Source organism: Rattus norvegicus, chromosome 7, assembly GCF_036323735.1.
Source record: "Rattus norvegicus strain BN/NHsdMcwi chromosome 7, GRCr8, whole genome shotgun sequence".
Lineage (NCBI taxonomy): Eukaryota > Metazoa > Chordata > Mammalia > Rodentia > Muridae > Rattus > Rattus norvegicus.
In genome coordinates this window covers 93,015,926-93,042,299 of record NC_086025.1, presented here as the reverse complement: position 1 = coordinate 93,042,299, position 26,374 = coordinate 93,015,926, and the positions used below count along the sequence as shown (strand labels likewise).

Below are 26,374 nucleotides of genomic sequence, written 5' to 3'. Positions count from 1 at the left end.
ACCATGAATTTACAGACAAGGAAAGTGAAGAAATGGACATTCACGGCTCTACGATAGATCTCTAGCCTATGGTACGGTGTCATTCCACTTTCCTGCCACAACAGTAACCAACACCGGGCCTACCGCCCACCAAGTGGAAGCTGGTCTGGCGGGGTGCGTGGGGTGAAGGCTCTGGTCAAGGAGCCGGTTTTTGATGAGTGTAGAGGAGCATGCTTTTATTCCAAGCACTCAGTAGGCAGGGCCAGGTGGATCTCTGTGAATTTAAGGCTAGCCTGGACTACACAGTGAGTTCTAGGATGGCCAAGGTCACACAAACAAGCGAGCAAACTAACTAACTAACTAACTAACTAACTAACTAACCAACCCAGTTAAGAACTTCTTTGCTCTTTGTTATATGTATGCGGTTTTGCCTGCACCTATGTCTGTTGTATCACCTGCATGGTGGAACTGAAGACAGAAGAGGGTGTTGGGTCCCCTATGCTGGAGTTTAAGATGGGTGCTGAGACCTGATCTCTGGTCCTCTGGAGAGCAGCAAGTCCTTTTACCTGCTGACATCACCCATGGCACATCGTATACTTCTCTGCAGCTTTCCTTCTCAACAGGCACTATGGGCATTTCTCCACTGGGACTGCTGTCCCACCCCACAGCGCCAGGGAAATGCCTCCGCTTGGATCTGAGACAACTGAACCTTATACTTTCCTGTACACACGTTTCCTGCTCTTACGGAAACATAATGGTTTATAGTACAAAAGACAGTATTTTCCTCCTGTCCTTCCATAGATTATAGCAAACCACTGTATCTTTGCACTGCAGTATAATAGAAATTGTGGTGAGTACTGACTTAGGTTTCATAAAAAACAAAAAACAAAAAACCAACAACAACAACAAAAAAAACCAACAAAAAACTGGAAAATGATTTTTGGCTTGGGGTTAGGATAAAATCTCAAGAGTTACTAAAATGGCTGTAAAGACAGTTCTGTCCTTTTTGTGCTATGTATTTATGGTGTTCTTGGAATTGACAACTAGAAAATCAAAAGTTTCAATCAATTCTAAAAACACTGAAGGTACTCTATCCTGCAGTATCAAATATTCAGTAATATTTAATTCATTATCTTTAATAAATAGTAAAATATAAACACTGAAGAACTGTCTTTGAATACATGCTTATCATTTACTATTAGTAAATGCTTAACTTGTATACTATTTTATATAGCTGTATAGTCAGGGCTGGATAAAGAGCACCTTAGCTGAGGTGTCTGGAGGGAATGATGCAGTGGTTAAAGCATTTGCTGTGCAAAGACGAGGATTAGAGGTCAGATCCCTGGAGCCTGTGGTCTCCCCACCTACAATGTCAGACTCAGAAGGTAGAGACAGGGGTCTCTGGGGGACACACTGCCCAGAACGACTAGCCGTATCTGCGAGCTTGGGCTTTGCAAGATCTTACCTCTAATCAAGGAAGATCCAGACAACAACTGGGTCTCTACATGCATGAGCACACAATGTATATGGATACCACCTTCACAGGTGCACCTGTACACATGAACACACATGCAAACACACCACACACACATGCACATGGAAAGAAGAAAAGGGGGGAAATCTGACCTAGTAAAAAGAGGTTACAATGCAAAACTTCAAGAGGCTCCTAAAGCCCCTTCACTATTTTCCTTTACTTCTTTTTTTTTTCCCCCTTTTTTTTCCGGAGCTGGGGACCAAACCCAGGGCCTTGCGCTTGCTAGGCAAGCGCTCTACCACTGAGCTAAATCCCCAACCCTTTCCTTTATTTCTTAAGGCCTGATAACAGTGTCATCTTTGAAAACCTCTAGCCTTTTTCCATTCAGACTTAGTGGCTATTACTAGTCTACGAACATTTTTAGGTGTCTGCTCCCCCAGGTTATGGAAGCATGACAGGGAGAGGAGGCTTCCTTAGATGACAAGTACCACTTAAATGCTTGCAAGTATTGTGTGTCGTTCAAACCAGGGAATGGGCGTTAGAAAGTCTGAGGCGTACTTGAGAAGGTATCTAAGTGTGGGAACATGCTGCACTGACCCTGGGGCTGCTGGTAGGAAACTGAGTCATGCATTGTATTAGTCCCTGCCCTTTCCACCCCACTTTGGCAGAGTATCATACACACACTGCCAGAAAGAGATGCTGCCAGAGACAGCTAACTGGGAGGCACTCTCAGTAATTATGCTGACCCTGTCTGGCTTGTCAGAGGAGGAACACAGGGAAAAGTTAACAGAGAAGGAAGGCTTGGAAATTCAAAAACAAAATGATGCTTGTCGGTCAAATGTCAAGGTCATCAGGGAATACAGGATTTGGACTCTAAGGCAGAGATGCAAAACAGATAGAAATGAAGGAATGGTTTCTATTTGTGGCTTAATGGTCGCAAACCCATTTGTCTTCCAGAGTAAAGACTGTAAATCGCTTGACTGAAGGGCCAAGGAGCTAGCTATCTCTGGTCTTCAGTTGCTATCTCTCAGCCCACACCCACATGGGGAGGGGAGGGGAATTCCAGTTCTTGGTCTGGGTGATGCAGAAGCAAAGCACACATCACAGGGGCTGCTATCAGAGCCTGAGAACGGTCACACCTGCCATTCCATTCCTGCGATAAGAGCTCAGGAGATGCCAAACCCAGTCAGCTTCAGTGTGGCCCACTGAGGACTCTTCACAGGCACAGAGCCATGGTCCTGGGGTTGGAGGTAGGGAGAGAAGGGACGGAAGATTCCGAGTTAAAAAAATTCTTATTGGTGAGTTAGCCATGGATTAACTGAAACCGTTTGGGAAATTATTTGCACGATTAAATGAAAGCATTTCTTTGATAATGCAGTCTTTTGATAATGTCATCTTCCTCACCAAGATCACTAGATGTGAATTCTTGTCTTAGAATGTTTAAAACCAAAGGAAGCAAAGAATAAGGTGATTCCTCCTGGTTAAGTAGACATTGAAAAAAGGGGTATCTCAGATCACAGCTCTATTGATCCTCAGCTACTTTCTGGTTTGTTGGTGTGTGTGGGTGTGCGTGTGCGTGTGCGTGTACGTGTGCGAGAGAGAGAGAGAGAGAGAGAGAGAGAGAGAGAGAGAGAGAGAGAGAGAGAGAGGAGAGAGAGGGAGAGAGTGTGAGTCAGTCTCATGTAGCCCAGGCTGTCCTCAAATTCTCAGTATGGTTGAGGATGGCCTCCACTCTCACATCCTCTGGTCTTTACCTCACTGCTGGAGTGACTAGGCACATGTGTCCAGGCCTAATTTGTGTGTTGCCTTGGACTGAAAGCAAGACTTCCTGTGTGCCAAGTAAGCTCTCTATGAACTGAGCTAGCACCCAGCTAGCTACTTTGTAAAATCACAAGTTCTCTAGAGTCCTATAATCTAATACTACAGTCCCACCCAGTCTCTTCCTTCTATGTTGATGGTGAAGCCAGAGTGCTGTTAGTGTCGTCTGCATACTGTTCTTCCCAGATAGCTAGCTTCCTGTTGACAGTCTGGGCAGAGCCATAACTAGGAAAGAGTATGGGTAGCTCTCTCTGGCATGTACTGAGGACCACCAGGGTGCTCTGCTCCCCCCAACACCCACTTACCAAGCCTTCTTCTTCCTCTTATGCTTGGATTCAATCATGCGAACAATGGCTTCCTCTTCGTATGTGTGGCCACACATTTTATTTTTCACTGGCTTCTTCATTTCCAACTATGATTAAGGAGACATATTAGGCTTTCAGGAATAATGACCACCCACTTCCTAGTCCCCACAGAAGCTAACTGCTCATCTTCACAGCTTTAAGTATCAGCTTGTGATCAGAACATTCAGGGATACAGGGGCTGTAACTTTACTTGGTCTCTGGGCTAGAACTTTTCCCTAGGTCCTAAAGTATATGATTAAATGAAAGTGCTTTTTAGCCACAAACATCCCGCGTATACAGTTTGATCTCATCACTTTTCTTTGCTTCTTCCCTCCCAGTGGGATATCAGAAAGCAAACAGGAGTCCTTTGGCCCCTGTGAAACTAACCTAACTTCATTTTCTTTGAAGGGAAAGTGGAAGCCATACCTGTGTTATGGGGCAGATGAAATTGGTTTGGCTCTGGGTCACAATCATATCTTCATCCATTCCTTCTATCCCATCATTCTCTCTGTCTGCATGAATACCATCTACAGGAAAAAAGGGGGCTGATGAGCTTCCTTGACTCAGCAGCTTACCAGGGAGAAGAAGAAAGGACAGGGAGTTCCTCAGGGCCTATTGAGCTCAGTCCTTAACTAGGCACTTGGATGGATGCATGTTAACTCTTCTGTTTTGAACAGAATTCCAAGGGGTCCTAGTTCTGTCCACTTTTGATGAGAAACCTAAGGTCCAGGGAAGTAAAATAAGATAACATTCAGGGAATACTGCTTGGTAACAAATGACATGGTGGAAGGAGTCAGAGGACCTGGTCTGTTCTGTGTCAGTCACAGGCTTTAGGCTAGCAAGATGTCCTGTTTCATAGCTTCAGTACCAAGACAAATGGAGAAAACAAACAAACAAACAAACAAACAAACAAAAAAAACCAAACAAAGCAACATGGCTCCTGCCTCAAGAAACAATCTGTAGACAGACCTCCTGTGGGCAGTGCAGAAACAGTCCCTTTGGGGTGTATGATTTGAACTTCTTTGAGGTCTTAGATATTACTGAGGACTCAGGAATGTTTTAAAAACATGGGTTGTATGTGTCAGTACTTACCATAGTAGATATTAAGACTGAGGAATTTAAAAACCATATTTATTGCTGTATTTAAAGATAATAGCAACACTCCTAGTACATGTCAATATAAAGTACATTTTTATTTATTTTTAATGTACAGTGGTGTTTTGTCTGTATGTGTGTTAGTGTGATGGTGTCAGAAGCCCTAGAACTGGAGTTACAGACAGTTGTGAGCTGCCATGTGGTTGCTGGGAGTTGAACCCAGGTCCTCTGGAAGAGCAGCCAGCGCTCTTAACCACTGAGCCGCCTCCCCTCACCTTTCTTTTTGTAAAGACAGGATTTCTCTGTGTAACAGTCCTGGCTGTCCTGGAACTCACTTTGTAGACCAGGCTGGCACTGAACTCACAAAGATTCCTCTACCTCTGCTCCCAAGTGCTAAAATTAAAGGTGTGAGCCACCATACCCAGTTCATATAAATAAAAATCGTAAAATTTATTTATTTATTTATTTATTTATTTATTTTTTTGGGATTTGTAAATATCTTAAATGTTTGGTTTCATAGAAGGCGGCTTCTAGAGACAGCTAGATTTCAGTGTCTTTCTGGCATCTAAGCCCTCACAATACCATGTTGGGGAATCTTAAGGAGCTCACGTAAAAAGGCGAAGATTGCTGCTGTGAAGACCGCTGACCTGGAGCTCACCTCAGCTCCTAGCCTGCACCAAGAACTGCTGTGCAGTGAGTGTGAACACAGAGCCATCTGCTTCCAAAGTGTCCTTCCTCTCACTGTGTTACATCTGCCCTTTACTGAGGAAAACAGGTAACAGGTGACTTCTGAGTGGATGACAAGGCCTGAAGACAGGCTACAGGCTGAGTCTCCCTAACCTGTAAGTCTGAAATCAGCAATATCCCAAAGCTCACAACATTTTGCATATTGACATGACATCAGACATAGATAATGCCACTGTGAGAATATACTTCATGGAGACAATTGAGTACTGTATGAAACCAGAGTCTGTTTCAGCTCAGGCGGTTATTTTCTGGGGAGGACGTTCGTCTATCTAATGTACTACATAAAGTTGTCATCTTCAGGCTAGAAACTGCATATGGGATATAAGTTTGTATCCTAGCCTCAAGATATCTCATTATGTCTATGCAAATGTTTTAAAATCCCAAACCAGGAACACTGGTGTTCCAAGCATCTTGGGTAAGAGATATTTAGTCTATACTTGTCAATTGTCTATCAATGGCCTATTCTTTCCTCCTCTTTTCTCTTTTCTTTCTTCTCTTCCTCCTTTCATGTTGGTAGAATAATATACACCTAAAACTGCAACTGCTTTCCTGTCAAGATGTGGGAGAAAAATCCTCGACAGTCAGAAACTCCACCAGGGTCAGAAGAGTGTGTAAACTTTGTGTTATGGTGCTTCTCGGGGTCTCCCCTCAGGCCAGGTGTCTGCCTGCCCGCCCGCCTGTCTGTCTGTCTGTCTGTCTTTCTGTCAGAGAGATACTACTAAGGCAGGAAAGGGCATGGAGTTTTTGTCAAGGCCATCTGGATGGACCCAGAGGTTCTTCCCCAACTTCTCTTTTAGAGGGGTCCCCTTTCTTTCTTTGTAGGGCAATTTCCTATCTCTAAACCAGTGCTCACTCCTCAAGAAGGAAAGGAGAAAGATGCTGGCCTCCCAAGCAGAACTCCTGAAACCACACGCCAGGGTACAGGGGCTGTGATCTTAGCCCTTCTCAAGGCTCTAGAAAAGAATCCTAGACCCGGAAACCATTTACAGGTGTGCATCTCTATCTCAAAATTGGAAATCTTTTTGAAGTCAACACAATGACTTCAAAGTTTCATATTTCAGAGTTTCTGATTTCACATATTTAGACTAGGAATGCTCAACTGTGTTTGTCTGTTCACATACTCCCAGATTCCAAATCAGAGGTGGTGCTTCTGGTCAAAGCACTACAGGTCAGCAGTGTTTAATATTCTAAGCAAGCTAGCTGTCAAGTTAAAATCAATTCATGTTAAAGGCCTATGAATTCTATTATTTACTTATCTTTAGTAATTGTTCAACTGCTTAGACACTAACAGCTAATGACAAATCAATTATTCGCAGCTACTCTATTTTCAAAGCAAAGCAAAATTGCAAGAAGTCTAAAATACCTGTCAGCAATAAAATAGCATTTAATAAGTAATAGCTTGTACATGCTTGGTACATGTGTTTTTACTGTGACACAGGGGTGGGGCATCTGGAACAGAGCTCACACCTATGAAGGTCTTCATGTTTTCTGAGCCCTGGGGTTGGCATTCACAGTACGAGAGACTCCTTAAAGAGTCCTCTATCAACTAGCAACTCCGGAAACTGGGGCAGGTAATGTAAAAAGATAAGAGGGAGGCTGGGAGCCAGGCCTCCTCTGGGATCCACTTTGCAAAGCCTCTGCCTCTGGGCTGCTGACTCCCAGTTCTGATTTTATGTCTGATAGTCACAATAAAAGTAGTCCTTGTAAATTTCTTACAGAGCTTATTCTGAACTGATGGCAGATTTCTGACTATAAATATTACAGTGTGGAATTCACCGGAAAACAGAGTTCAGCCATGTGAAAGACTGTGGGTTTGTTGGTTATTTTCTATTTTTAAATTTCAAAAGGTGGAGGAAGCAAGAAAGCACAACTCAGATGCAATGTCAACCACTAGGGAGGCTGAGGGGGAGCTAAGAGATGGCAGAGATCAGGAACAGAGAGGTAAGAAGAGAGAAGGGTGAATGCCAGCAGTGAGTAATAGCCCACAGACCAAGAGAGAGTCTAAAAGGGGAAAGACTGCAATAGCGACACTTCTCTAAAGAGAGCATTTCCTCACCCTACACCTGTATTTATAGAAAGTGACATTAATGCTGGGATTCTACAAGGTGCTCACAAAAGGTCGCATCTGGCAATAAATATCACTTATGGTGGTTTACCTGATCCTGAGGGCAAAACGGCATGGTGCATGTGGTAAAAGGCTGGCAGAGAGAAAGGCACAGAGACATTTGAAGAGTGGGGCTAGCTGCTACCTGAAAACACCAAGAGCCAGAGAACATGTAGATTTTGCTTAACGCTGTCCAGGGTATTCACAGGGCGCATGTCATTCTGTGCTCTCGAGTTGCATCCTCTGAGCGCTGTGAAGTGTGCTGCTGCTAGAGTGGTCCATCACCAAGGCGTCTCATTGCTACTAATAATAGCTCACTTACTGAAGACTGCTCAGTGACAATATCACTTATTTAATACTCACATAATACCCACGACACACTATATTGTGTACAGTGTATAGGCAAGAGTAAGTTTTAAGCCCCATGATAATTCAAAGGCAACTGTAGAAACTAGACCTTTAATAAAGGAGCAGCTGGATCAAGCCAATGTAGTCTTTATTAAAGAATCACAAAATATTCCTGATTCTGCATATGTAAGCAGCAAGCAAAAGAGAGGTCTTCTTGTTTTCCACATTCCTGGGTTCTGCACACATGAACTAAATCATGAATAGATGAAAAATGTTTGAGAAGCAACTGTGTCTGTACTGAACATGCACGGACCTTTTCTTCTTGTTACTGGTCCCTAAGTAGTTCTGTGCCTCTTTACATGGCATTTACACCAAATTGGGTGAGTAACCCAGAGATGACTTAAAGTCTATAAAAGGGTGTGTGCTCTATGCAAACACTCTGCCATTGTGTCTAAGGTACTGGAACATTTGTGAAATTTGTTATCTCAGGCGTCCCAGAGATAACCCTTTATAGATACTGAGGGATGACTGGACAGACATATACACAATGTGTTGTTAGATGCTGATGTTAGCTGTTAACTTCTAACCAAAGAACAGGTCTCGGAACTCCTACCCTGCATCTATATGCCTGGGCTCAGGGACCAAGCACCATGAAGAGGAAAGCCTGCCAAAAACTAAGATTACAATGATGGGATGTACTGGGTAGGTGTCCTCTCCACCTTCATCTCTAAGACAGGCTCTCATGTACTAAAGGATGGTCTCAGATTTACTATGTAACTAAGGATGACCCTGAACTTTTGATTTATTGCCTCTACCTCCTGAGTGACAGGATTACAGTTATGAATGAACAATGTCTAGTGTATGTGGTGCTAGGCTTTCTGCATGGTAGAAAAGCAAGTTATATCCCTAAGTCCTGAATTTTGTTATTTATTTATTAATTATTGGATATGTGTGAGTGTAAGCCACATATGTATGTATGCTTTCAGAGGCTAGAAGAGGACATGAGATTCCCTGGAGCTGGAGTTACAGGTAGTTGTGAGCCCGCCAAGCTTAGCCTCTGCAAAAACACAAAATGCTTTTAACCAATGAACCACCTTTCCAGCACCTGGAGGGGATACATATACCCCATCTATCTATCTATCTATCTATCTATCTATCTATCTATCTATCTATCTATCTATCTATCTATCTATCTATCCTATCCACCCACCCACTCATCCACCTATCTATAGATCTTTCCTTCCTTCCTTGACGCCATAGAATGAAAGCCAGAGGAGGAGGAGTGATGGAAGCATTTGAAGGAGTATTTCTAAAGTTAAATGCTTGTGACACATGCAGTTGAGGACATGGCATTCAACAGTGAAGTAGGCACTGAACAGACCAAGATGTCAGTGTCCACTGTTAAAGCTGAGGCCTTTGGTCTTTCTCACCTGCTTCGATACCGATCAGTTGCTCAAAGCTGAACCCACGAGATTCACTCTGAATACTGTTTCTTTCAAACCTCACATCCGTCCACTGGAAATTTCTGACGCTGGGTCTCATCCATATTCCCAAGGTCAGCCCTCTGCCTGGATCTCTACTGTACATCAGTTTAAGCCATGACCACCTTCTGCCTACCCAGCTGCAGTTCCTCCTGGTGGGTGCTGGGGGCCATGCCACACAGCACCCTTCAACCTCACTGACACTGGCCACCCGTCCCTGGTCTGTTTGCGAGCATTGCAGATTCCTTCTTGTCTCTGGGTCCTTCCATTAATCTGCTGGGAACGTTCTTCTTGCCCTTGGCTTGTTCTACTCTTTCTTGTCTTTTAAAATGTCATTTTAAATGTCATCTTGGCGAGGCCTTTTCTGATGCACCAAGCTGAAGAAGCCACTGATGTCTAGTACCGTAACGATACTCTTAGGAGCACACACCCACATGCACGGCATTCGTGCACGTCTTCCTTCCTCCTTCCCAGCACCCTCATCTTCTCCAGGAAGACGAGGCTTTTGTGGTCTTTTTATGGCTCCTAAAGTCTAAAGCAATCCTTGGCAGATAGTAGTTCTTCAATAAACATTAGATTGTAATGTGCTTCACCCAGTAAGGCAGAAGCTTATTTTCCCCCAAGATTATACTTGCATATTTAACAGATGTGGACACACACACACACACACACACACACACACACACACACCCTCTCACTCAATAATTATACACATTGTAGTCAAATAAGAGAGAACTTCACTGTAGGTCTGGGTGCAGCCCTGGACCCTGGACTACATGTCAAAGGCAGGAAGTAAATATAAGTTTTACAATTACAGTAGGCTGTGAGGTAATTACAAAGGAGAATCCAGACATGGTCTTGTGGTCACAAAATACATTTGGTTCTGGCCACACACAGCCCTAGCATTAGTCACTCGTCTGTCTTCAGGCACCCCAAATTTGGCTACCAGTTAGACAGTTTTATGCTAGTGGGGAATAAATGTTGATTGCTATGTACTTTTTCAATTAGGCCTGAACATTTTCTAAAAGCACTTTTCTCTCAAAAATAGTAGTGTATGGAGGAAATGCTATACAAATATTTGCTGCCTGCTAAGATTCTCACTTGTGCTATTCCAGGACAGCATATTTGGACAGAATGAGCTGGTGCACAGAAGATCCAGGGCCTCCCAAAACCCACTGATTCCAAGTCTGAAACTCTACAGTTCCAATGAGTCTGTCTCTGTACCAGCTAGGCCTGGGTCTGCGGGGTCCTACGTGGGCACTCAGCCTCAGATCTTAATGAGAACGTGCTGTGACTCTGTGTGTGTGTGTGTGTGTGTGTGTGTGTGTGTGTGTGTGTGTGTGTGTGTGTGGAGTGTGGGGTGGGGAGGAAGGTCCTCCTATGATTTTGGGGCACCCAATTCTATACTTCAATTTCTTCTTGGGACTGGTGGTCTGTTCTGAATATCAGCTTCTTAGCTGGGCTAAGCTGACATTTCCCTTCAGTAGGGAACTCAGTCCTGGCTCCCAATACTTTCTGTATCAACACAGTGACTGCTGTGTGTGAACAATAGTTCAGAATTAAAATGTGCATCATGTTCAGATAGGGCCCATGGGGCAGAGGATTTCCTACATGTTATAACTCTCACAGGATGGCAAACCCCAATGAACGGCTATGTAGTTCGGTGTTCTCGTGGGACTCCTAACTGTGGGTGCCTCTGACTCCTTTCTTCCTATTGGGTTGCCTTGTCCAGCCTTGATAGGAAGGCTTATTCCCGGTCTTATTGCAACTGGTTATGCCATGTTCTATTGATATCCCTGGGAGGCCTGAATTTTTTTTTTTAGGGGAAATGGAAGAGTGGATCTGGGGTAGAGGGGAGGTGTGTGAGGGGGACTGGGAGGAGTGGAGGGAGGGAAAAATTGGTCAGTATGTACGTAAAGAATAAAATTAAAAAATAAAAAGTCACCAAACCTACATTTCAACTAAAATATTCAGTGAACAGAGGGTAACAATTAGAACAACTATAATGTAAGATGGATCCAAGAACTATTTATCAGGTATCTGTATGAATATATAATATATATCTAATACTATAGAATTCTAACACTGCAACTTTGAATTGTTACTGCTATTATAATGATTACTGTTGAGACAGGGTCTTCCTAAACTACTCAGCAACCGATGGCCTTTCTTTGCCTTCTACACCACACTCTTTAGCTTGAACTTCCTCCTTTATGTGGTTTTATAGGACTGCGACGACTCATCAGAGACCCTGAAGGTTCCCTGTGGATAGGCAGCTGTGGTGCCATCACCAGACAGAACCTGGTACAAATACTCCTGCCCCTCCTGTACCAGAGCAGCCCTAGAGCTGAGGAAGGAGAGCTGAGGAGGTGAACCGCCTCATGAAGGTGGTGACTAAGCCACACTCCTCAGGAAGTGTGATAATCGGGAAGGAGGCCGGGCAACAGGAATTACAGTACTTAAGAACGTGGGATCTGGAAAGAGCCTGCTTGGACCTGCCTTGTTCAATTAGCTAGTGCTCCTCAGCAGGTTATCTCAACTTTCTTTGCCTCAATCTCCTTAGCCGTAAGATGGGCTAATAGTGGTGTTTATTTCATGGAACTTTAGGAGGACTAAATGAGGAGGCATGGAAAAAGGCTTTGGTGTTGCTGGTGTGTGGTTTTTGAGATGGGATGGTCTCAGGTAGCCTGGCCTGGGGCTAGCTTGAACTCTTACATTTGTTTTTAGATTTACTGTGTGTGTGTGTGTGTGTGTACCTGTACACACACATATGTACAGTATGTGTGTAGGTCAAAGGACAACTTGTGGAATTGTTTTTTCTCCTATCATGTGGGCTCTGGGAATTGAACTCAGGTCATCAGGCTTGGAGGTAGGAGACTTTCCCCCTCACTGACTCTACCTTGAACTTGATCCTCCTGCCTCCGTCTCCCAGTGCTGAGATTACAGGTGTGGAACATCATGTCTGATTAGGAAAGGTTCTCAGAATGGTGTCTGGCAAAAAGCAAGTGAATATCACAGTGCTTACTGACATTATAACTCAGATTCTCATGAAGTGAGCATGCAGTGTGTACCTATAACATATACAAGGTCGGTTAAACCATTTCAAAGAACCTGCACGATGGGCTGGCCTGGGGTTCCACGTGGGACAAACCCTTTCATGCCCTGGGCAACAGGGAGGCTTAAATTAGCCTGGCGTGCGCAATTTGCTGACACAGCACTGTCAACATCTTCAATCTGTTGCCTGTTTTTCCTTCCCTGGCTCTTTCGACATATGGTTGATTATCTTGCAGAAGGAGAGTAAGGAGTTTCAGATGATTCCTAGGAACGAGCCAACATCTTACTAATATGCATTTTCCATTTACTACTGTATGTACTAATGGGTCAGACCTGTCTTTTGTCTTCAGCCGACATCACCTATTATTTTGCTTTCATCTATTAAACACTGTCAAAATAGAGCTTTCCAAAAACAAAAATCAAAGCCCAGTGCATTGAACTGGTGTGTGTGTGTGTGTGTGTGTGTGTGTGTGTGTGTGTGTGTGTGTGTGTGTGTTGGGTGGGGGCGGGGGGGGTGTGGGAAGCCATCCAGATGAGACTTGGCTATGCTATCTCATGGCAGTAAGGACTGAAAAATATTACCAAACAGTGTTTGTATTTGTACTTCTCAAAAGAGAGGTGCGGTGGTCACCCTCAGATCATCAACCAAAAGTGGGAAATCAAATGTATACATTCAAATTCCTGGCTTTGAGCAATAAACAAACACATACACACTCCACCTAACAAGAAAACTTGGATTAGCTATCACCAAGAAAGTAAGTTTACAACTCTCAATTATGTAGATTTACAGAAAATTCTACTGAAAGGAAAGACTGGAAGAATCCCTTTAGGGTCATCTTCTTATCTGTGTCATGGAGACAGTCTTGTTGTGTAGCTCAGACTGCCTACTTACTGCGTATTTGTAGCCTGGGATAGCCTTAGCCTACTGTGATCTTCAGCCTTTGAGTGCTGGGACTACAGGCATGTACCACCTCATCCAGCTTCATCTTTAGCTCTGTTCTTATATTAGAGGCTGGGAAGGACCAAGTGCCAGTATTGAGGACAGTCTACACACCCTACTGATGCCATCCACTCTTAAAACTGTCAGCTCTGGCTCATTCTCCTCATTCTCAGCACTGCTCTCCCAGGTCAAGCTTCCACAGGTCCTGTTTCTCTACACAACGCTCTTTAGCACCCATTTTCCCAATCTACCTCTTTCTACCCCACCTAGATTATGCTAAAATTATTGTCTCTGATAGGCCAAGGCACTTCCTTGGCACCTAGAAAACCCCATTTCCCATGGCTTCTGCCTCAAACCCAAGCCCAACATATTTTGTCCAAATCCACCATGTTCTGCTTTCCCTCCGCCTCTTTCCACACCAACCCCTGACATTCTTCAAGACTCAATTCAAGCCTTCCCTCTGTGTGGTCCTGTAGCAGAAGTACATCCTCCTTCAGCATCCACTTTGTCACCTCTCCACCAGGCTGTAGATTCCTTTAGGGAGGGACCTCTGCCTCCTTCGTTGTCATGCTATCACCATACCAGGAAAAGAGGCAGGAGCTTCATGGAGGTTCAGTGAAGGCTGCTGATGCAGGAGCTGCTTTCAGTACAGCTATATGTAAACTGGTGCTCTTTAACCCTGCAGAGATCAAACCCCGGGCCTCAGACCTGCAAGGCAAGTGCTCACCACTTAGCCACAGACCCACAGACCCAAGAACACTTGGTTTGTTGCTTGTTTTGAGGCAGGGACTCATGCTGTAGTCCTGGCTTGCCTGGGACTCACTATGTCACCCAAGCTGACCTGAAAGTATGGCTCCCAGGATTACAGCTGTAAGCTACCAAGTATAGCTTAAAAAAAAAAAAAAAAGACGTTTTGAATGCCATTACTTTAGAGGACAGTGACTTGGTATTGTTGTCAGAGAGCCATATGACACTATCCAGGCCATATCACTGTACATTCTTCATGACATGTCACTCTGCCAGAATCAAATGCCCCAAAGTCAGATGTTGTATTTCAAAAGTAAGCAACACCAGAGCATGGACTTATGTTAGTTCTGATTCTCTTCCTTTGCCCCAAAGCATCCATACCCAGTGAAACCTACAATGAGCAGTCTTACAATCATGTTGACTGCTTTAATGTTGTTCCATCTACCAAGGTAGAGAAGAGTGCAACTGAAGATACTTAATGACAGCAGTGTGCATAAAAGCACCAAAAAGTGCACATTTGATAGACTGAGAAATTAAAAAGAATTTATTTTAAATTATGTGCATATGTATATGTAGGTTTGTGCAGGTCAAGAAGAGGGCATGACCAGGCCTCCTAGTTGTAAGGGATTCTGAGTTGCCCAATTCAGGCACTGGGAAATAAACCTGGGCCCCCTGCAAGAGAAGTTTGTACTCCTAACCATTATCCATCTCTTCAGCTTCCAGACTGAGGAATTTTGTTCTTTGCAGAGCCAGGCAAGTGCTCTAATCCTGAATCCCACCCCGGCTGAAGACTGAAGTTTACTAAGCCACAGCATAGTAACTTGTAACATTTTTCCTTTTTGAGGCTCCGCCTGAACATCTGAGCTAATTCCTAGAAACCCACTTGGTGGAGAAGAGAGCTAGCCCCACAAGTTATCCTCTGGCCTCAATGTGCATGCTGTGGAATGCACATGACCCTGCCACCCTGAAACACTTGAAAATATGTATTAAAATACTGAAAATATAAAAATAAGCTAAATGGCAGAGAGGAAACGTATAAAGCTAATATGAAATGTGTAGTCCATCAAGAGCAGGCGTCATGATTACTGTAAATGTGACCAGCAGCAACAATTTCTCCGAGTTTTCCAGACTCTTCATAAGACAAGTGATAGTCACGAGGCTGGTAGGATCAACAGTAGCAGTGGTCACATTCATTCCATTTGTCAAACAGAAACTGGATGAAATAAAGCCCAAAGACCAAACTGTTTAGAAAAGAAACCAAGGTTTACAAACTCTCAGCTTCATAAATGCTTTCATTCTCAGAGGACTAGGATCATGACACATCCGAACCCCTAATATCATCTATCCTATATGATAGGAGTTTTATCCATATCATTCGTGAATCTATTCACCCACGCGTCTTAGTCACTGTCCTGTTGCTGTGAAGAGACACACAAAAACGGGGATTTAATCGGGGGCTTGCTTATCAGAGGTTTAGGCCGCCGCCGCCGCCGCCGCTGTCGTCGTCGTCGTCGTCGTCGTCGTCATCATCATCATCATCATCATCATCATCATCATCATCATCATCATGTTGGGGAGGGAGCATGGTGGAAGGCATGGTACTGGAGAAGCAGTTGAGATCTACATCCTGATGTACAGGCAGATAGCACGAGTGGCTCTGGCATGTGCTTTTGAACCTATAAGCCCATCCACAGTGACACACTTCCTCCAACAAGGTCACACCTTCTGATTCTACCAAACAGTTCTACTCCCCGGTGAGTAAACATTCAAATATATGAGGCCAGAGGGACCATTCTTATTCATATCACCACACAAAACACCAATCAAACGGCAATACAGACCAGGAGAATTGAAGAATGGAATAAAGCTAGCCTTAATACTGAGGTTTGTTTTATAAAGCTTCTCGGAGTGAAAGTTGAATTGTAATCTGTAAGGTGGCTATTTTAGGAAACAGGCAGCAAGGGAGACAGAAGCTGTGTTAAGAAGTGCACAGTGGGCAAAACCAGTCACATTCGTCAATGTTCATTGCAGTTCTGAGGCCAGCAAGACAGGCGCACATTTCCTTGCAGATCCCAGATTTTCTCCAGTGTCATCAGAAATACTCAGAGTGATACTTAGAAAAGGCCACAGATCTTTAGTAGTAACTATGTATGCTCTTGTGATTGCTGTTGTTTTGCCCTTGGCATGCCCATGCCTGCTTGTGCACAGTGGTTGGAGAGTCCTGTAACCCTGCGACTGGGTTACGGATAGTTGTTAGCTGCCGTGTGGGTGCTGGGACTGAATCCAGGTCCTCTGTACAAGTGACACGTGCTCTCAGTCACTGAGCCATCTCTCAGCCCCCTTTATTTCATGTTTCCTTTCTATACCTTTTTGCTAAAGAGTGTTAAGACTGATTTTTCAATCAGGTGTGGTGGCTTACACCTATAACCCCAGCACTCTGAAAGCTGAAGCAGGAGGATTGCTATAGGTCTGAGGCCAGTCTGGACTACAGTATTAGACACTATTTCAAAAAACATGTGTGTAATCCCAGCATTCACTAAGCTGGGGCAGGAAGATCAAGAGCTAAGGGGCTGGGGAGATGGCTCAGCATTGAGAACACTTGTTGCCTTTGCAAATGACCCAGGTTCGACCCAGAACCCACATGGTGGTTCAAAACCATCTTTAACTTCAGTTCCAGGAGGAGCCAATGCCCCTTTATGACCTCTCATAGGACCAGGTATACACGTGGTACACACATACTTAAAACACACATATTTAAAAAAAAGAGTTTAAGGTTAGCCTGGGCTACACAGTCAAGTTGTCTCAAAAGAACCCCTCATAAAATATAAACAAAATAAGTTAAACCAAAACAAACAACCAAACAAAACCCTGACTTCTTATTGTATAACAATGTAATTAATTTTTTTTCTTTTTAAAGCCAGGAGATCAACTCTCAAAGTCTATTCATCACAGAAGAAAGTTTTTATTTTTATATTTTTATCCAAATCCTGCTTGCCTCTGCCATTCAGAGTGCTGAGATTGTCTAGCCTAAAAGAAATTTTAAAAGGTCAAAGCTTGAGGATACAACTCTATTGAGGTTTAACAACACTGTCACCATAATGTCAGCAAAGCTATCCACAGAGTAGCCTGGCTCCTGATGACCAAGTGGCCAGGTCATCAAGGCAGGCGTCCTAAGCTAACATAACACCCACAGACTATGTCTTCAGTTTGCACGGCTCTGTCTGAAGTTATTCTAACAATAAACATCCCCCCCTAAAGGGAGAAGTTGGCTGAGAGAATGGAAGAAATAAAATGGAAGTCAGAAAAAGGAGAGGGAGGAGGAAGGAAGACAGAAGGAGCATATGAGGGTGACTAAGGAACTCATGAAAGGACCCACTGATGAAGCTTCCTAAACTAAGCCCTTGACCCCAAGACCTTTCCTCTGCTCCACCCTCTCTTCCTAGCCTCTTTTAAACCCCCCTCGCATGCACAGGAAGACACAGGACTTCACAGTAAGGATCAGCTAAGGACACGGCTCTGGTGAATGTATACAATAGCTGTGAGTCATTTGTTCATTTTGTAAACACGAAGAAGTCACACTTAAAACTTCACGACATTCACGGGGCTTTCCAGTATGCTGAGCAGGGAACATTCAACCTTTTCCGAACTCACTCTGAGAAGCGTCAGGGAGAGACCCCTGGAAGCCTACATATTCCAGGCAGGTGATGATAGTGGGGTAAGCGTGGGAACACGGCAGCAGCATCAACACAGGCTGTGACGTCTACAGGCCTGGCCAGTGCCACACAGAAGGAAGGAACCAGCAGGGGTCCAGGAAGGCATTCTAGAAGGCTCTGCCTTCTCTGGAGAATTCACTCAGGAGTCCTCAGGAGACCCCCATCTTCCACTGGGCGTAGGTAAACACATCCTTCAGTTTTTAGGCTACTGTTCTCCCACTAATCCTGAAAGTTTCTCCAGGGTAGGTCAGCTTTTATTCATCTTTAGTTTCCCTGATACGGCACCCAGACAGGGGCTCTGTGGTAGCATGTGGACTGGACCTTACAGGGTCCTTGGTGGCTTCCAGATGCTCTGCTCATTCTATAGGTCTTGTGCAGGGAAGGGAGTCACATTTCCTGTAGGCATACACATGGGGGTGAGGAGGGTGAGGGGGCTGAGGGTGCCGGGTCCAGGCCCTAGAACCACTGGCTGCCTCTGCCATCATAGTTGGATGGGTGTTTCCTGTATGTGCGTTCTTCCCTGTCTCCTCAGGCTACTGTGAAGACAAAGCAAAGCATCTTACCCTTTAATAAGGAGTGTGGGACCCAGTGAATGGATGAAGGCAGCAGAAAAGCCAGAAAGAAACACGAGGATTCTGGAAATGGTTTCTCAAAAACAGAGGAGACTGACTAGCTGGCCTGTCTTTTTGTTTTCAAACCTGTGGGTGTCTGACTCTTAAATGTGGGTACCTGTGGTCCTACACCACAGAAAACAGCATTGGTGTTAAGTGGACAGCCTATTGGTATGTGGGGACAAGAAACTGGAACTGAGGAAAGAGAAGGCGAGAGGAGGAAGCGCCCTAGTATTTGCTTTATGAACTCCATGAAGATTCCAGATTTGCCAACCTGAGGATAGAGTGGTGCCGTGGGCACAGGCGAGTAATTCCTACATGGGGAGGGTGTTGGGCTAAATATGGATCATTCTGATGCAGTAATGAGCAGACATCCCCCGACATGGTAGAGGGACAAGGCTATACCATAGCTTTCAAGTTCCCCAGACAGCAATTCTCTCTGCCAGCTATAACATGTGGTGTTCATTACAAAAACAAATCTGGAGGGGCAACTGGAGGCAACAGGGCAAGCTTCCCTTCCTCTGAGCCCTGAGCTACAAGCCCTGTGGGGGACAGGTAGGCAGGGGCTTCAGAAGCAAAGAGAAGAGGCACACTAAAAATAAATGAAGGGTGAACATCAAGGAGGCAGCGAGATGGCACAGGGGTGTAATCAGCACACTAATTACAGGGTCATAATTAGGAGCGCTGGAATGAAATTAAGAGGGAAATTTTAATTGTCAGGAAGAACTCTTAAGGGAAAGATGGCTTCTCACACAGCACAGACTGAAGGCCATTCATCTTAACAAAGTTGGTCCAAACAAGCTGGCAAGTATTTAAGGAGAATTTATTTTTGTTACCCAAAGTAGGCTAGGTTACTTGATGACACACAGAGTCCTCTTGTATCTAATTTTATCATCTTGCTCTAATTCTAAATTAAATAGTAAAAGAAAAAAAAAAGAACTAGTGATAAAAAAGCCCATGACTGTTTCATTCCAAAAGTCTGATTCAGCTGCTGAGGAGATCAAAGCAGAAAGAACGAAAGTCAAACACGCTCCCATGGTTGGCAGAGTGGCAGATGAAGGGGAATCCTAAAATACAGTTTTATTTTTGAGAATTAATACTGAGATGGAATTCAACTCACTTAACCATGCTGAGAGGTGTTAAAGTATCAGTTTTTCTCTGTCTTCCTTTTTTCTTTTGTGAGACACTGTCCTTTTGAGGTTGGTTGTGAATTCACCACATATCTGAGGCTGACCTTGAACTCCTGCCTCAGTCTCCCCAGTGCAGAAGTTATAAGCATGTGGCACCATGCTTGGCTCACTTTTAGTTTAATTTATGATGGAGTCTTGGAGTATTCTCCCTGGGAACCAATAACTGAGAATTAAAACCCAACATACAGTCAAATTTTATGTGTTAAAGATGTTGGAGATTTAGATTTCTAAGATCATGAGTAAAACTTAAAGAAAATTGATTTTCTCTTCCTCATTTAGGAACCCAAGATATGAGTCATGCAACTTTCATTTGGCAACTGTCTGGGTGCAGAAGGTAGGGCTGAGGCAAGGCAGGGAAGCCATCCTGTGGCATAGCATAGTATGGGGAGCTCACAGAGAGTGGTGAGCTCTGAGATGGGGGAACACTCAGGAAGCCTCAGATAATGATGACAGAAGGGACAATGATGCATGCTGGGAGTAAACCAAGGGAAAAGGAGCTGAGCTGAGTGAGTGCAGGGAAACCTGTGGGGCAGGCAATGCCACTCTTCCAGTTTCCATGGAGGGTGCAGGGACAGTCAACCCCATGACGTGTACAAAGCCCTCGTGTCCACTACATCGGCAGTCAAAGCATCCGAGGTTTTCTTATCACTGATTATTTAAATGCCCTTAGAATGTCAGCACATAGAAACATGCTAGCTTCCTTCCTTGTACCCCTATTGAGGTAGGTTCCTCCACACTCGTGAGGCCTTCCAAACACTAAGGTAAGGAAGACAAGAGTTCACTGTCTTGTGCTGGGCCAGAACGTGCCATGACAACATGTGGCATGTGTCTTGTGGACTCTAGCAAGACTCCTGGAAGAAACAGTCACTCTAAGCATTGTAGGGAGCTCGAGGGAAAGCAAGGGCATTGGGAGACATTTGGGGCTGGGGGAGACAAGCCTTAGCCTCGGAAGAAGAGCAGGCGAACCAGAAGGAAACCAGATACTGCTGGGGACTCCACAGCAGCTGGGCACCAGGTGCGTCTAAAATGTACCTCTGCTTGGGAGCTACGCAGAGCATTTGGACAAGATTTCCCCGGGGTCAGCCCAATCTTGTGATGAGGCACTTTGTGTTCTCCCAGCCTGTCTGCTTATCCTTGACCTTCATGTCAATTGTGACTCTCAGTCCAGAGCTATAATCACCTTTTGTGGGAATTTTTGTAACCCTTTTTCTGAATTCAGACCCCAAGGTGTCTGAAGCCACATGATGCCCTGAGTCAGGACTTATCACAAACATTTCCATGACCCTCACTTCTCATCACACACTACTTATTACAGCTGGAGTAAAATCCACTTAGAACTCCTTACTGACGACAGGCACTGCATTTAGAAAGGGTAGACAGTCTGCAGGCAGATGCAGAAGTCTGCAGCACTCAGGATATTATAATGCAAGCTTTGATCACATACCGTGTTAACTATATGACTATGTGATTGCTGACTTGCCCTTTCTTTTGCCACATTACCTGTGTGGCTCTGGTAAAATGTTCACTGCCGTTGCTAATGAAGTCACGAGTGGATCATCCAGTGGATTGTCCCTGGGCTTTCTACTTGGGAAGTTTCGATGCAATAGGTATTTACCTGCCGCAGTCAGAACTAGCAGGGCTTTCATTCTAAGTGAAAAGGGAACCTGGATTTTCAAAAGAAAAGCGAGGAGAACATTCAAGCTGAGGGGACTTTGGGAGCTCCTGTAGTAGGAACCTTGCGCTCTGTTGAGCCTAGTGTGTAAAAAATATTCTCAAGAGCTTTTACCTTGCAAGCAAGTTTTACTTCCTTCTCTCTGTTCACACAGCAACAACAGACAGCCTTTACTAGCCTGAGGAAAGCAGCACTCTGGTGGGACAAGCGCAAGGACCTGCAAGCCCAGGCTTAATGGCTTTGTGACCTGGGAAGGGATGCCACATGCCACTCTTCTCTTGACCCTGTTTCTTCTCTAGTGTGAAAAGTAAGGCATGAGACTGGGCAGGAGGGCAGATCCAGACTCCCCAAACCCACTCCAGTCTAAATCCTTTATAATCTCTATCAGATCATCTTTTTAAAAAGCAGACACAAGTTTTTGTGGGTATCTGGCTAAGTCAACCCAAACAACTCCTGTTATACTGAGCCCGTGGGAAGCCTGGGACTTCAAGAGTCAACCTGCTTGTAAGTCAAACTTGCACAACATCCTAATTTATGTTACAGAAATAAGTGGCCATTAGTAACCTGGCAAATAAAATTTGGATTTCAAGTGATGAAAACATGTTTCACTGTGACCAATATTAAGTAGATTGAGCAACAGAGGTGGTTACCCAAGTACAGCATGTAGGTGCAATGTGGTTATTCCTAACATTCTGGGAACTGTGTTACAAGAGTCAGTGGACTACAGAAAGGAATTATGTTTAGGCCTGTCACATACTTAGAGGGGGAGCAGGGTTGCAAGTCAGCAGTAAGAGCACAACTTAATTGAGGGGCGGGATGTATGTTCCCAGTGAGAAGAAGCACTTTTGCCTACTCTTAGAGCCAAACCTCTGTCTACCATCTGTCTCTTTTCATCTCAGGAGTCCAGAGATCTCACACAGGTAACCTAGTTTTGTAAAATGTAATTGCTTTCTACCAACTAGCTGTGATTCACACTGAGTCCTCAGGAGCAGGTAGCCCATGTCACTGGAAAGGGTAAACAGGCAGGACATGGGGTTGTCCCGTGGCATATTCCCAGACACAATGGCTAGACAGTACTAGTCTGGGAAGAAGAGTCCCATCATTCCCAGGTGCCTAATATTCACTCTTCCACACACTGGGCAGCAAAATGCCACACACAGCAAAGGAACGTGAGCCCAAGTGTGTGAGTTTCCTTGTGGCCAGTTTCGGCCATTTCAACTCTGCAGTATTAAGACCTCAGGTTCTCAGAAGTCCTTCCTGACCCTGGTCTTTTCACAACTTCTCTAAAGTCTAGCTGAGGCTTTGGGAACATAGAAGCCATGGTTCAGAGGTAGGAAAATCCTACCTCTCCCCTGCCCATCTCTGCACTCAGTGTTCCTTTTCTTCATGTGTAAATGGGATGATTAATTGGTCTATTGAAAAGATTTAAACTAATTTTTTAACCTAATGAATAACTGACCAAAGTGATCAGCACAGTTAAGTCTTCCTTCCTTCCCCTTTCCTTGGACTCTAGGATACTTTTGCTTCCTGCCTAGAAGCTGCCTTTCTTATCTTAAAAACACATGAATGATCCATTCCTACAGGGCTTGGGCCCTGCCAAGCTTAATTCTCCCACCTTCCCTCCACTGTACAGCTGGCATGATAACACAGCCTCCCTGAACTGTAAAAATTTCCATTCCTAGTTGTATCCTCTCACATCCATGTTCTAGCATCTTAGTCCAGCACCTGAGGCACACAGGCCTGTGGCACATTTTGTGAGGCTCTAGGTCACAGGATGCTGTGCTATCATCTGCTGAAACAACACATCTCCATATTAATCTGCTTTTACCTTTCCCCTGTGGTTGGGCATTGCCTATTCTCAATGTTAAACACCCCAATTCACCAGTAAAGCTTATTATATGACACCTTCCTTCTTCTTGAGGAGACTTCCTTTGTTCTATCTCTGTGGGTCATGTCACCATGTCAATCACTGACAAGTAAGCAACCTCTGGTCAATTTGTTCTTTCTTAAGCATCATTAAGACAACAGCAAGAACTTGCATTATTTCCCTGCTCTTTCTAATCAGTATGACCCCACCCACAGTTACCGTTTATCCCCCTTTATTTGCAGGTCTAGACAGAAGTTTTCAGTGATCTCCTCTCTGGCTTTCCCTAACATTCCCCTTCAATACCATGAGAGAGGCCTTAAGGAAGGCACCACCAAGTGTGAACACTGTTTCCCGAAGACTCTGAGCTTTTGAGCAAGCCACTCAAATCTGAGTGGGCATTCATTGACACGGGCACTGGCTTGGAGGAAACCACCTGTTTGAAGGGCTGGTTTGAGGAAAAAGACATTTTATGCAACATGCTAGACATGGCTTGAAATGGCTGTCCAGGAATGGTGGCAGTGACTTTAACTCCCTGAATCTCTTCTGACCACCCAGCCATGTCATCACAACCTAGCAGAATCCTGTCATTGACAACTGTTTGGTGACTCCTGTCCTCTTCAGATTCCTACTCTGATTTCCTCCCATGGTATAAATCAGTTATATACACTGTTTTTTTTTTTTTTTTTTTTTTTTTTTGGTTCTTTTTTTCGGAGCTGGGGACCGAACCCAGGGCCTTGCGCTTCCTAGGTAAGCGCTCTACCATTGAGCTAAATCCCCAGCCCTATACACTGCTTTACAACGAGGTTAATGCATTTTTTTTTCTTTTTTTGTACACCAATCTTCTCAAACATATGCCCATGGTCACCTGTGCTTTGGACTGGTTCTCAGACCTCATCTCCAGATGTTCTTGAAATGACAACTCTTAATCAAAGCCTTCCTGATTGAATGGAAGAAACTCACTCCCTTGAGGAAACCAATTCTGTTCTGCTGTGTCCTGCCATCTGCTCCTGAATTCCCATGGGACCTGATCAAGGTACTTCCCTTCTCCATTTTAACTGGGCAGGCGGGATGCATTCAAGCTTTTCCTACTGGGAGACCAGACTGTTGGTGCTAAAATATTTGTCTCCCATGTCTTCTCCTGCTCTGAGAGAAACTATAAGCCTTTGGCCTTCCTTGATGTCCTCAAGGGCAGAGCCCATTATCTGAGTAAGTCCCTTAGCACAGCCAAACACACTGCTGCCCAGGACTGATGTGTGCATTTACACAACAATGATCAAAGCACCTCCAGCGAGGCACCGACAGCTGCCACTAGATGACTCAGACCTCTCTGAAAAATGGCTTAATTTAGCAGCCTTTCAGTTGTCTGTAGAACAGACTGTCAGTAAAGGACACAGTGAACAGAACAGAACATCTTTTAACTAGCTTAACCCCACAGCAGCCCTTTAAGGTCAGGAGGCTCTCTATAGCACAGAGAAGCATTTGCCCTTGCTCTTCAGCCAGTAGAGAAGCAGGGGACTGGGGAAGCCTTGGGAACACCCTGCATCGGCTGAGTGTCATCTGAACCTAAGGCTGGCCTTCACTGACTATCCCTGGGAGTAACGTGGGGAATTGCCTCCATTCTTGAGCCTGTATTCTCACATGGAAAATGGCTATGGCAGTGGCCCCCAAACCTGGTAAGCAGAATTACAAATAATTCTCAGTTCCCATTCCTGGGAAATTCTGACTCTGTTGGCCTGGCATGGCACAGGATGACGTGTTTTCTGTATGGTTCCCTCTGAGGAGCAAGGGCTGCTGGCAGCACTGTGTATGATACTGGATTCTCTGTTCCGGGTTCCCCTCAGACAATCCTACCTCTTCAAAGTTCCCAAACCAATTAGATCACATGATCTTCTGCCTTTCCTCTTCCCTTCTCTCGTTAGAACCAAACTGAACAGTTTCCAGGCACATTGCATGGTAGCTTACCACATTCATGAGAACCCAAGGAAATTTTGAAATCAAGGATTGGTTCATAAGACTCAATAGCTGCTCAAGAGTTCGCTGAAGAGGCAATCTCACTCTCCAGAGCAGCAGCTCCGTCCTGTGAACACATATCTCTTACCAAACAGGACACAGAAAGGACAGAGCAGGGGGCAGGCCTGCTCTATAACACTTGGGGATTCTTCAAAAATGAATGCTGCAGCTGCATGTGGCAGCATGCTGAGGCAAGAGACTGCTGTGGGTTTGAGGCCAGGGTGAGCTACAAAGACAATAGCAGGCCAGCCAAGATTATATAGCAAGACCCGATCTCAAACAAAAACAGGACGAGTGAGATGCTCATCAGATGGAGATACCTGCACCAAGCTTGGTGATCTATGTTTGAGGCACAGGACTACAGCTTGGGAGATGACAACTGAGTCCTGCATGCTGTCTTCAAAACTCCTGCATGGAGCATGCACAAGCCTCTTCCAACCAACTAACCAACAACAAAACACCATCGGACCCAGAATCATCCGGATTCCCTTATCAAGAGCTCAACTTCTCAGTGAAAGTCTAACCAGAGTAAGAACCTATTCTGTAGTGGGAGCTATGATGCACTGTAGGCCAGCCCTCTGCTACGCAAATTCTGCAAATCATCTAATTTAACAGAGGCAACTCTGATGCTAGTGCCTTCTTTCATGTTTTCTTGAGAACTGGAGACCTCAGAGCCAGATCAATCTAAGGGTATTTAATTCTACAAACCATACAATCCTACTACTGTGAGTGACCTTAATAGTCGATGCACTTATGGTAGAAATTTATAGAATATCTGTGAATATGAAGGCTTATAGCAAATCTGCCAATTTTCTAAGCATATATAAATTGGACACAGAAACATATCCTTTCCAGAAATTTCAAGTTGCTCTACTCAGGACAATGTGGACACACTGTCAGAGAGACTCTAGCTCTTAGTTATTTACTTATTTATTTATTAAAGATTTATCAGACACACCAGAAGAGGGCATCAGATCTCATTACAGACAGTTGTGAGCCACCACATGGTTGCTGGGATTTGAACTCAGGACCCCTGGAAGAGCAGTCAGTGCTCTTAACCAATGAGCCATCTCTCCAGCCCTCTAGCTCCTATTCTTGACAAGTTCTTCCTCTAGATGATCTTGCAGTTAGTTTTATTGGAAAAGCTAAGCAGATTAAGTCCACAAAGCAACTTTGATCT

The 26,374-nt window shown here is 44.5% G+C and overlaps 1 protein-coding gene and 1 pseudogene across 12 annotated transcripts in view; both read right to left on the bottom strand.

Annotated features, from left to right (window-relative positions):
* The window catches only part of Nsmce2 (NSE2/MMS21 homolog, SMC5-SMC6 complex SUMO ligase), a 245,470-nt gene that overhangs the window by 28,738 nt on the left and 190,358 nt on the right, over positions 1-26,374 (bottom strand). For 6 of the 12 annotated variants that reach the window (XR_010052954.1, XR_010052955.1, XM_039078795.2 and 3 more), the window contains 2 exons: positions 4,042-4,142; positions 3,577-3,683 (listed from right to left, as the gene is read on the bottom strand). The exons of 1 other annotated variant lie outside the window; for it this stretch is intronic. Coding sequence is in view for 4 of the 11 variants with exons in the window: in XM_039078795.2 (XP_038934723.1) it covers positions 3,577-3,683; positions 4,042-4,142 (208 nt within the window). In the remaining 7 variants the exon portion in view is untranslated. Of the gene's footprint in view, positions 1-2,592; positions 2,692-3,576; positions 3,684-4,041; positions 4,143-26,374 lie in introns of those variants that run through there. 5 more of the 12 variants (XR_001838681.3, XR_010052956.1, XR_010052958.1 and 2 more) reach the window with 3 other exon arrangements.
* Positions 3,653-26,374, bottom strand: part of LOC134479617 (interferon-induced transmembrane protein 2-like) — a 139,552-nt pseudogene continuing 116,830 nt past the window's right edge.